The sequence below is a fragment of the Aythya ferina genome, assembly GCF_964211825.1.
Source record: "Aythya ferina genome assembly, chromosome: 2".
NCBI classification, from domain to species: domain Eukaryota; kingdom Metazoa; phylum Chordata; class Aves; order Anseriformes; family Anatidae; genus Aythya; species Aythya ferina.
The window spans coordinates 98,832,653-98,845,093 of NC_140297.1; the positions used below are offsets into that span (position 1 = coordinate 98,832,653).

The 12,441-nt window shown below is 35.1% G+C and overlaps 1 protein-coding gene across 8 annotated transcripts in view; it reads right to left on the reverse strand.

The window, feature by feature from the left end:
- Positions 1-12,441, reverse strand: part of ZNF236 (zinc finger protein 236) — a 69,872-nt gene that overhangs the window by 19,060 nt on the left and 38,371 nt on the right. For 7 of the 8 annotated variants that reach the window (XM_084507777.1, XM_084507778.1, XM_084507780.1 and 4 more), the window contains 9 exons: positions 10,565-10,825; positions 10,078-10,328; positions 9,380-9,481; positions 4,380-4,531; positions 3,081-3,187; positions 2,830-2,981; positions 2,501-2,713; positions 1,742-2,021; positions 1,178-1,281 (listed from right to left, as the gene is read on the reverse strand). In XM_084507777.1, the coding sequence (XP_084363903.1) occupies positions 1,178-1,281; positions 1,742-2,021; positions 2,501-2,713; positions 2,830-2,981; positions 3,081-3,187; positions 4,380-4,531; positions 9,380-9,481; positions 10,078-10,328; positions 10,565-10,825 (1,622 nt within the window). The remainder of the gene's footprint in view (positions 1-1,177; positions 1,282-1,741; positions 2,022-2,500; positions 2,714-2,829; positions 2,982-3,080; positions 3,188-4,379; positions 4,532-9,379; positions 9,482-10,077; positions 10,329-10,564; positions 10,826-12,441) is intronic. The other variant, XM_084507783.1, reaches the window with a different exon arrangement.

The following is a 12,441-nucleotide window of genomic DNA, read 5'->3' on the forward strand; positions in this document are numbered from 1 at the left end:
ATTACAACAGAATCTCTCTGTATAGTAACTGCAGTACAAAGGCCAATAAAATCCAAGAGAATAACATATCTGAAAGGAAGCGTAACAGTAGTGTTTGTTTAAAAAAAAATTAAGTCACCTCAAACAGTAAGTTTTTGCAGATAGCACAACATTTTTTTTTTTTTAAAGACACTATACAAGACACTCAGGGGAAAAAAGCTTATTACATATTAAAAGACTTTAAACTGATTTTAAACACAAGGCCTAACAACAGAAGGAAATGACTAGAAATGTGGATATATTTCAGAAGTCCACCTGAAGAGAAGAGCAATATTAAATAAAAGTCATAATACAATAAACCAAGAAAATGTATCCAGTGCTAATGGTTAAAAAAAAAAATTGCAGGTACATATATGCTTTTTCCATGAGCTAAAACTATGACTGTACTCTGCTCTGGTGACGCTGCACCTTGAGTACTGTGTTCAGCTTTGGGCCACTCAGTACAAGAAGGACATCAAGGCCCTGGAACACGTCCAGAGAAGGGCTACAAAGCTGGTGCAGGGCCTGGAATACAAGTCCTGTGAGAAGTGGCTGAGGGAACTGGGATGTTTAGCCTGGAGAAGAGGAGGCTCAGGGGAGACCTCATTGCTCACTACAACTACCTGAAAGGAAATTGTGGGGAGCTGGGCACCAGCCTCTTCTCACAGATAACTAGTGATAGGACTAGAGGGAATGGCCTCAAGTTGCACTAGGGGAGGTTTAGGTTAGAAATTAGGAGACATTTCTTCTCAGAAAGAGTGGTCGGGCATTGGATGGAATGGGTTGCCCAAGGAGGTGGTGGCATCGCCATCGCTGGGGGTGTTCAAGGAAAGGTTGGACGTGGTGCTTAGGCACATGGCTTAGTGGGTGACATTGGTGGTAGATGGATGGTTGAACCCGATAATCTTGGAGGTCTTTTCCAACCTTAATGATTCCATGATTCTACCTTATAAGCCTACTGGTATAAGACATAGTAATAATATGGTTTATTCAAAATAACGACTCATTTGATGATGCTGTAAGCACAGAAAATGTCACCTAGCATTGCCATTCCCCATGTCACAGTGAAATACACCATTCCTTGCAAAACATTCAAGCTAAACGAACCTGTTAAGATAGTTACAAGATTCTCAACAAAGATATTCAAAATCTTACTGACCTGTGTGTGTTTTAACATGACAATCTAGAGTGGATTTTACAGTGAAACTCTTCCCACATTCTTCACACTTATACGGCTTCTCTCCAGTATGGATACGAACATGCCTAATAATTCCAGAATACATGTATTACATGAATCTCTACCTTTTATGCCAGTTTCTAGGAATAGTTTATACCTTACTAATTTTAGATTTTATCAAATACTTAATGTAACATTAAGCAGAACTACCAAAGAAGATGATTTAAGCGTGGTTGTTTTTTTTTTCAAATTGATTTTTATGTTTTAATATTCAAGTTCTATTGCAAGAAAAATAATCTAAAATCCAACAAGCGTTTTAATAGTGCAAGAAACAAGAAATACTAAAAGTTTGCATATTCTGTATTTGACTAAACCAGCATTTTGGTACATATCTTTTAACCATTCTGGAAAAAAAAAAAAAGACAAATGTACATAAATAAGAGTCAAGCCTTAGCTTAGCAGTAACGGTTTCATATAACTTTTTTGTGACTAAGTGTCTGGTGAAGAACTTAGAGATCTAAGATACAGAAGTTTTCCATTTCTTACCTGACTAAGTCACTGGGCTTTTTAAAGCTTTTGGGGCAGTAACTGCAACAGTTAGCGTATTTAGGCTCTGCTTCCAGTTCTGCCTGTTTATCTTTGATCTCACTAATTCTGTCTTTCTCTGCAGCAGACTGAACAAGAACTTTTTCTGAGACGGTGGCACTTTCTCGAGGCCTGATCTTTGCTAGTTCTGCTGTTTCTTCTTCTGTGAAAGTTATTACTCCAGGACGAGATTTTCTTGAAGTTCTCTCAGAGTTTTCTTCGTCATCTTCAACACACGTAACTATCAAAAAATATATAAACATATCTGTTTAGCCTAATCTGTCAGCTGAAATTATGAAAATAAAGGGTGGCCAAGAAACACATGGCCACTAGGTGGACTTAAAGTCTGTGGCCTGAGCTTGGACTTAAATCTCTTTCAGAGATCTAATTAGATGTTTATATTTCTTTTAAATCAAGATAGATTTGTAACTCTTATTTTTACAACAATTAAATACAGGTATGAGTTATTCAAGAAAAAAAAATCCCTTTTAATGGCACATTAAAATAGCTATGGAACACAATCATCTGACTGCACTGGACAGGCTCCTGGCAAACTGATGTCTTTAAACAATTTAGACAAAAAAGTACTTTCAGTGGCTCAGGACATTACCCATGCTTGAAGGCTAATTTATAGCATTACTGTTACAGCATTCATGCAATCCACTGAAACATTTGTACTTGTTACGTAGTAAGTACAGTAAGAGTAAAAAATGAAATTACCTCCCCCTCCTGTTTCTGTAGCTGCAGCTACAGCTGAGGAGACTGCCTGATGTTTTTTCATATGTTTTTTGCAGTGAACAGTTGTTCGAAAACTTTCATCACAGAATGGGCACTTGTAAGGCTTCATGCTCATGTGAGTTGCCATGTGCCTTGTAAGGCTGCCATTAGTTGTGAAGGACGTATTGCATATGCTACAGCTGAATGCTTTAACTCCTTAAAATAACAGAAACAAGTAAGTAGCATGCAGTTCTTCTAAGTTTATGTATACAAGTTTGGGTACTGTAAACCTTCTGAGTTAAGCAAATGCAGAGCTGATTGTACTCTGTTACCTGTATGAGTCTTTTCATGTGACTTAAGAACTCCTGATGAAACAAAGCCACGGCCACATAGTTGGCATTTATAAGGCTTCTCACCAGTATGTGATCGTACATGTTGTTTCAAATGGCTGGATTTCTTAAAACCCTTGTTGCAATATTCACATCTATTAAAAGAAAATTATTTTCATTAGTTGTGTGTAGTTAGTAGCAATAAGAAATTCAGGAAAATCTTTGACTCATCCTAAAAGTTAAATGTAACAAACCTATATGAACGCCTGCTTTGATCTTCACTGTCCTCAAGAAAATGAGGCCGCTGGGAATGCAATTCAAGTTCTTCTTGTGATGACTGATCTTGTATCAACCGAGTAGTCTAGAAATCAAAGCCTCAAGTAAATTTCAGCAACACAATATTGAAACAAAGCCACACAAGTAGGTAAGGAAAAATATAGTATTTGCAGTCAATACAAATAATCAAAGCAATGCCAGAAATCTACCCTTTCACAAATGCCAAAAAACTGAGTGCAATACAATAATACCTCACTCTTTCCAAGTGAGAAGGAAAGTAGCAAAACTTGCACCTACTAAACCAGAATAAAGAGATGAGGTGTACTCACACCTCCCTACCAATCTAGAAAAGAAGTCTCAAGTCTCCTAGATTTTCTAATGTTTGAAGGGTTAAATTTAGCACTAAAGCAGCCATTTTAAACAGCATGAGCCACAAACCAAGTAGCAAAATACAGTGGTGCTGACAGTTCTTGACTACTTTCTGAACAGGTTTTTCCTCTAAGCAATAGCTACAGACAAATCCTCCAGAACAATAGCATGTTGTAATGTTTAAAGAAGAACTCCAAGGGCTGAATTGACTCCAACATTTCCACACCCTAAAACCTAGCTCCCTTACTAGCATTTGCCTTTGCAGAATAGTATTAAAGGGCTGTAATTCCTGCAGCTCAGTATCAGAATGGTAAAGACACTCCCTATTACTATAGATGGTCATCACAGTAGATACAGTTAGCATAATAAAAAGTACTATTTAAATTGTGTTGATTTTTTTTTTTTTATAAGTAACTAAACTTAAACGAATTTAACCAGATGAGAGCTATGAAAGAACACTCTACACTGCAATATACAAGCTCCATGAATGATAACTACATATTTATAATGTTATTTTTATTGCTTGATCACATCTGTAAGAATTTAAGAATTAGGAAAGAATATAGTGCAATAATACAAGATCATTTTATAACATTAAGTCACACGAGAAGACTCATACAGGTTCCTTAGCTTCAGGCTTGCAATTTTACTTCATAGTATTATATCTTTTATATTTGATGCCTAGAGCACCAAATTGTACAAACCTTTTTATGAAACAAATAGCCATGTCACATGTTACATACTACCCCCTCCCTTTTTTTCCCTAGCTGCTCAAAGAAAAAATGCAATCTAGAAAAGAAAACATGAAACTTTCCCCATTTGTCAGTTTACAAAATCAGTTATTAAAGAACTCAAGAAAATCATCACTGAACATAAAAAAATGGATTCTGCCATCTAGCAGTACTTACTACATTAATAGCATCTGTATTTGGAACTTGAAGAAGGGCTGGTGGATGGTAACTCGTTGAAAGAGCCTGAGATTCAAGTGTGCTCGAATCCTGCAGCTGCTGTACAGCTGGAAACTGAGTCTGTTGATTGTAGCTGTCATTCACTGTAAAACCTATCAGAAAGTAAAAGTCACAAAACCAGAAAACACACTAAATGGGACTCAATAACACCACTGTTTTGTTTTGTTTTTGTTTTTGTTTTTTTTTTTTTAAAGACTACCTTCAAAAGAGATTAAGTAGTATTACTATATGGTAATGCTCATTTTATATTCTTCACTGCTGAGTGGCAAAATACATGTTTCTGGGATCTACATAATATGCATAATTGGGTTACTTACCATTAGCTGGAATTCTATTGGACAATCTCCTCCACAGAAAAACACTGTTTGAAGTTTCTTCAAGGTGCCACAATTACCTTAGAGCCATTGAAATTTTGAATTTCTTGTATGTAAGCATGCATGTGTCAAACAGGTTGACCCATCTCCCTTTATCCATGTTGGTACCACGCTCCCTTAACTACACTGGAAGCCGATCACAAGGATGCAAAGCTCAGTGGGGAGGATGGCGGGTGAGTGGAGGAGATGACCCAATAGGAGAACTCCAGTTTCTGATAAAGTAACCCCATTTTCTCCTACTTTGGATCTCCTCCACATATTCCCACTCTTTAGATCATAGTAAAGTATGGCCTCTCAAAGGCAAACTGCAAAGTAAAAATAAACACATTTTTAATTCACATTTCCAGTATGAAGACCTGAAATTTTTATTCAGTTTTGTTCTTCTAAAATATCAGATTTTAACCAATTCCTTTTCTAAATGAATGAACAAACTGATAGTATCACTGACTCAAAGCCAGGAAAATACAGCTCAGATTCCAATTTTCTTTATGCTATTAGAGATGCCCTTTTATCAACCCTTCCAAACCCTAATACTTCTAATATTAAATAATATCGGTGTTACATTGGAAGAAATTAAACCACCAGTATGAGTAATTAATAAGGGCAGCAATTTTACTATTTCTGTGCAGTTTGCCTTCAGCGGACAAAAAGGGTGAAGATTATGAAAACAGGGTAGAAACAAAAACTCATATCAGATGATCACAGCATCAGAGGCCAAAAAAGCAACGCTTAGAGAATGTTTTGAATTACATTTATCGAACACTGGGATGAGTTAAGTATAAGCAGAAATTTTCCCAAAAGATATTTTCACAGCATAAGATTACTATTATCAATATAGAAAGAAAACCCTAGTTATGTGCTACCACTTACATCATAGAATGAAAAGCCACAAATGTAAACAGCTCGAGAGCATTATTAGTCAGGTGGTAATTCAGCATAAAACCTAATGCCACAACTTGTCTTAGATTTTCTCCTAGAACCACCAAGATTACCAGAAAAAAGGATTCAACAAGCTGAACCTTGCACCTGAATTACTCTTAATTAAATGATAAAAAAAAGGTAGCCTGAAAAACAGCCACATGAAGCTTTATGGTCTTTAAAGGGATACTAATTGCTGTTTTGAAATATATTTTAAAAGCTCTGTTATGGAAAAATGGTATTCCCATTATATATGATGAGAACACACACAAAAATAAGCTTCAAGAAACCAAGAAACTAAAGTGATGCCACTTCCACACCCTACATACAAAAATGGACATAACTATCAAATGTTAAAAACATTTATTAGAGAAACAAGAGGGGAAAAAAAGCAAAAAAAAAAAAAAAAAAGCTACTATATCATTACCTGGTTCATTTTAATGTTTTAATAAAAGCAATTATAGACATGCTGAAAAGTTTCACAGAAAGAATTCTGGAACAGAGCGCTCAGGAAGAAAAGTTCTGAATTTAGATGTATTTTAGGACAAAATGAAGAAAGAAATACTACTTCTGAAAGTAGTTCTAGAATAAATATAGCAATAAGCTATAAAAAGAACGTAAGTGATACATCACTGTGTTGCTCAACACCTAGGTCAAAGGTCAATTTCCACTCAATTTTCACAGAACATTACCCACAAAAATAAGTAAATGAGATAGGCTATGTCTAAATAAGAAACAAAATTCATAGCCTTGAATTTCAGTTCTTGCTTTCCATCACTATCATTTCCCAGAAACTTCTGCTTAACTTTCTTTTGCCAAGCAAAGAACAGAAAACGACTTAAAGGTCTTCATTATAAAAGGGAGTCTCTTAACTACAAAATTTTCTGAACTTGGATCAGCTTTATGTTCAGTACAAGTATTCATTTGCAATGTTCATTTTCTCTAGGCTTTATAACATCACCCAACCTATTCTCTTCTACATTAATAAAAATTACTGAACAAAATAGAATATGCTGGAAATCAGTTTACTACTGAAGACACATGGCTTGACATGAGAATCAGAAACCTACCGTGTAATAGCTCATAGAAAATACAGTATCTTAGTTTGTAATAACAACTTCATGTCTTTCTTTTCCAAACTGACAGGTCATTCAAACTCTAAATTACAAATGCATCTACATGCACATGTTTATCACTGCAGAGATCCACAACTAGCAATCAAATGTTCCAGAGGTTTGTTTCCTAGGCAACTTTTGGAACCACCTGAACCATATTCATTACAATCAATGTATAAATAGTAACTGAAAGAATAGGAATTTCAAGTCTTAGGATTGCAAATCAAATTCTTAAGAAAGCAAAACAGCAGTCCGGTGGCAAGGGCATATTCACGTAGGCAACAGAGTAATAGTATTTGGAATTCTTGTAGTATTTCAAAAACACTTTCCCCATCTCCACTAATTGAATTATTAACATTCAACCATGCTTATAGGGATATTTTACAGGAAGAAAGGGTGACAATCTATACGAAAACACGTTTGGTGACAGATGATGTTCAACAACCTAAGGACACGTTCTGATAAAGCATCCATTTAGTTGTTCTGACCTCACTAAAAAGTCTTCAAACGAAGATGCCTGAATACGTAAAATTACAAAGGATACTGAAGTGCTTTTACTATCTTCAAAACTAGCTAAAATGAATACCAGATTATGACGCAGAAGTGCCCTCAAAAGATACACACTTCTTACCAAGTCTGAACATATCAAGAAGAAAATCTGAACATACCAGAATTTCTGTTTGTACTAGTAAGTAATACTTATACTACTGAGAAGTATTACAAACAAACCTGAAAGAAAAAAAAAAAAAAAAAAGAGTTCTAACAGGTCTGTGCAGACATAGAATCAGCTTCATTTGGATGAAATGCAAAGATTTCCTTTCTCAAAAAAAAAAATTACTAAAGGTTTTCTAAAAACTTTGATGTTCTGTTAATAAACAATGACCCAAAATATTTTAAGAATACAGCCTACAAATATCAAGGAAAAAAAAGACACAATGTCTTGAGCTTGAATGCTCTGCCTAGCTGATAGGAAAAAGAAATTAGGAGCATGAAGCACAGATGCAGACATAGGGAGAGGGTCGACCAATTTAACGCATGCATCCGCGCAACTGCTTACCTACCTGAAATTCAAAAATTTTGTAGGGCTCCAGGATCTTCAAGGAAACTTCAAAGAGTAGGGAATCTGTGGATGAGATTCCAAGTAGAATAGGAGACATCTTATACAAAAGAGCCTTAAATAAAACCACAAATGTTTTGATTCTCCTGTACCAGTTTCATAATGTACTGATGATCAGCCTAGATCTGGTCAAAGAATTGTTTTGTAGGATCTAGAAGTATCCTTTTTTCCCCTCTCCTGAAAAAAGCTCTCGGTTTTTAACATTCACTTAATGGAGAAAATAACATACTAGAAACTGAAGTCTAAATAAAAAGTAACAAAACAAGGTCTTCATATTGGATTTTTAAGTTCAAAAGAGCTATAAAAATCCAAACAAAAAACATCATCACACTGAAAATAACACTGACAGCGAAAAGGTTGTGTTTTTATTCTGCAGTCTCTTTTTGTTCACTTGGAAAACTTTAAGAGGTAACTAATGAACGTAATCTACAGGGTTACTATAGGACCTGGTTCACTTTTACTTAATAAAGGTGGAGACTAATTTCTTTTCCCAGTGACATACAAAGCAGAACAGCCTAGAAAATTAAAATTGGCAAGAAATTACACTATTTCTTCACACTGTCATGCAATTTAACAGTTGATAGCATTTTTACAAAAAGCACTCTACAATTAATCAGGGAATGAAATTAAGAATATAGAAGTTTAATCAGATGGAATACCAATTGCTGATCACCAGCTAAAGTTCTCTGCTAGAGTCAGGAACAAGGAGGAAGAGACCAACCAAAAAAAACAAAAAAATTCAATATACACCCAAACCCAACCAAACAAGAACTAGTAACATCGTATCAAGCAACAACTCAAGAAAGACACCAGTGAAAAGCAAAGGAAAACTAACTTCTTCATTCTCTGCAGGCTACAAAAGCATCTCTTACACTTGAGTATTTTAAAGCTAGAATAAAAAAAAAGCTTCCAGGTGTTCAAGAACTTTTAATTTGTTACATATGTAGATTTATAAAATATAAAGAAAATCACTGTCATTAAATGAAACAATGATTTTTACATGATAATATATCACAAACCTCAACAGCTACTCAATCAAATCATAGACCATGTTCCTGATCATCTCAAATTAGTAGCAGGTAGTTAGATGGGCAAGTTGTGTGCACTGCCTACTATCGTATCATTTACGAACACGAGTAAGGAAAGAATATAAAATGCCTGACTGCAAGCCCCATACTGTAATGGCTAATCATCAGCTCATAAAAGCAAAATCTAATTACATTCAAGTATTCTATATATTCTACCAAATATAGTTTCAAAATTGTAATTAAACAAAATGCTTTTGTAAGTTATTTGCCTTGCAGTTATGTTGATTGTAGATGCTCGATTTTAAAATGTTTTTGATAGCTACGCTGTAAAACCAAATTTATGAAGATTACCTTCAAAACCTTTATAAAAGCTTTATTTATTACTAACCTTGTGATAAGCCCTGTTGATCAAACGACTGCTGTGTTATAGCTTGTTGCTCAAATTGAGCGATGTTTTCCTGTAAAGTATGCTGGGATGTCACAAATCTATCTGAAATGGTGGAGATGAAAAAATATATGTATCAAGAAAAGATGGAATTAATTGGATAATTCAGTTATTCCTAAAAATTTATATTTTAGTCATTTGATTTTTTCCTATATTAAAAAATAAACAAAAAATTATTTGCTGAATAGATATTTAAATCTTTGCTTATTGTAGGCTCTTGTACTTACGATGGAAAAAAAGCAAAAAAAAAAAAAAGTAAAATACTGTAATCTATCATCACTAACAGAATAAATTGACCAAACATCTTGTTATTTTCCAACCTCAAATCACAGGTATTACTTCCTAAGCAGACTATACAGCAGTGCTTTTTATTAAAAATAGAGATGAAAAAGTTTTTGGCCACGTTATTTTCAATATATTTTACAGTTTCGTTTGTGATACAAATAAACATGTAAAGATACATAGTTTTATATTTTTAAAAGTATGCCTAAAAACTAATGAATAAAATTTTATAATATGCTAAGTGGTGAGCTTTTGACTCCATGTACTTTTCTCGTTTGTTACGTGCACTGTCTTGAAACCAAAATCATTTGCTTTTTGGAATAAACAGACCTCATAAACGTCATGTTTCAAATACTCACCCTCATCTTGCTCTAAAGGCTGGTCAGCTAATTGTTGTTCTAGTGCTGTTTCTTCTGTGCCTACCACTGGCTGCTGGTCTAACTCTAAAATAGCCTGCTGATCTGTTGCAACAGCTTCTGACTGCTGAAGCTCATCGCTTTCAATTTCCACTTGCATCTGCGTAGAAACATGAATGCTCTGCTGATCTACTGTAGAGTCATCTATTGAAGCAGACTGTTGATGCTGCTGAAGTTGCTGTGCAAGTTCGTACCTGCAAACAAAGGTAAGAAGGTCTTTTTGTGGCTTTAGACAGACACTGTCAGATTATTTTTACTGTACAGCAAAATTTACTACACCTACAGAGCAAGCTAGGTATTTGCTACCCAGGAACAAATATCCTTATTCAATTATTAGCATTTATTACCGAGCAAAGCTGCCTTTTGAAGCATCTTTAAGAAAGGACTACCGAAATACGTTGAAGGATTTGTATAGAAGTTGTAAACATACCTATGAGTCTTCATGTGTTTTTTACAGTTTAGTGATGTTTTGAATGTTTTTTGACAATATGGACACATATATGGTCGAAGGTCATTATGGATTCCCATATGTCGCCTGAGGCTACCACCAGTAGTGAAGGCCCCGTTGCATATAAGACACTTAAAAGCTTTCAATCCAGTGTGTGTTCTAATATGTGCTTTCAGAACTCCCGCTGACACAAAACCTCTTCCACACTGAGAGCACTTAAATGGCTTTTCACCCGTATGTGACCTTTTTAAGAGAAAGGAGAAGACTTACGTTTGATTCCAAAAGGTAGTAAGATAACAAATTTTCAAAAGAGTAAAATAAAGAAAACGAAAGCAACTGGATGGATGGAAAAGGCCTAAGTTAACAAAATTTAGATATTATAGCTTCAATAAATTATACATGTCCTGCATGTCATCATTGGCAGGGCCAGAAGTGATATTGTCTTCACAGTTCTCACCATGTTCCGCGTTCCAGCCACCTTTTCTGGTCAGACTTTGCTTGAATTAAGCTATTCAGGTTGAACTGAATATGCTCTTCAGACTAAGATAATATCATTCACATGCAGTTTGCTCATTCTAGCTAAAACAATGTCCCCAGAAATTCAGAGGAAAATATATTGTCCTGCACATATTAACTGTTATTCTGGCAATCTCTTAATGAAAAGCTTGGATACCTTTGACTGAATTTCAGCAATAAAGAAGGCTCTTTTTTTTTTTTTTGTCTCTAATACATCTTTTATGATTCACTAACAACTAAATTTTAAGTAACTAAAATCTGCAGCCAATTTTCTAGAAGTTAACTTTTGAGAACAGAACTATGTCCATCCTGAATACTCCCTGAACAAAGCACAGTATAACTAGTACTTCAGACTGCTATGTGAAAACAATATTCAGAAGTGGGGAAACACCCTCACCTGTACTAACGCTAAATCCTGCTCGACAAATCCTTCCTTCCAGAGATGTTAGAGTTTCCCTTTAGGACTCCACTAAGATGTAATACAGACTGAATGACAAGTTAGGAAATGGAGCAGAGCGAAATGAAAATTTTTAAGGTTACAACTGTATTTTCTGAGCAGTGAGAGCCAGGAGAATAACAGTGTGAATGCTAGCAAATAGAAGATAAAAGAACCAGGATTTAATAAAATAACCAGCTGGAACTGGGTGAAGTTAGGGATGCTTTATGATTATAGTACTCTTAGAAGTTTATGACCACCACACCAGATGCCACAGTAAAGAAGAGTATGATAGATAGATCTACATATCTAAATTTGAATTAGAGAAAGTATGAAAGCCATGTAAAGCTCACATTGCAGGTGTAAGCAGATCACCACCTGCTTGCAGGGAATCCTTACTTAGGTCATAGTAATCATGACCCCCTTCCCCCCCCGTCTTCTCTTTCAATTATTTGGCCCACAAAACATTGTCAAGTCTTGGAGCAACCTGATTTAACTTTGAAGCTAGCTCTTCTTTCAAAAAGAAGGTTATACTAGTTACCTCCACTGGTGCCCCTCACACCTCATTTTTTTCTATAACTCCATGGCTTTAGGGTTTTAACAAATACCCACACTCTGGAACTTGAACAGAACTTCAAGGAACCAAGAGATCCCAAGAATGTTTACTTGATTACATTGTAAGCCTAAATTTTTAGGTTCAGTACTTAGAAACTAGAAAACAACACAAGGCTGATTTCCTTCTCAAATAACAGCAGCTACATACAAAGCAGATGATTTGGAGTATGCATTTACAAAATTATTAAAGAAATTACATGCAATGCTTGCAATTTTCTATATACCATTTCGGAAAAAAAAAAAAAAAAAAAAGAATTCTACTGCTAATGAACTGCACAGTAAACACAACCAT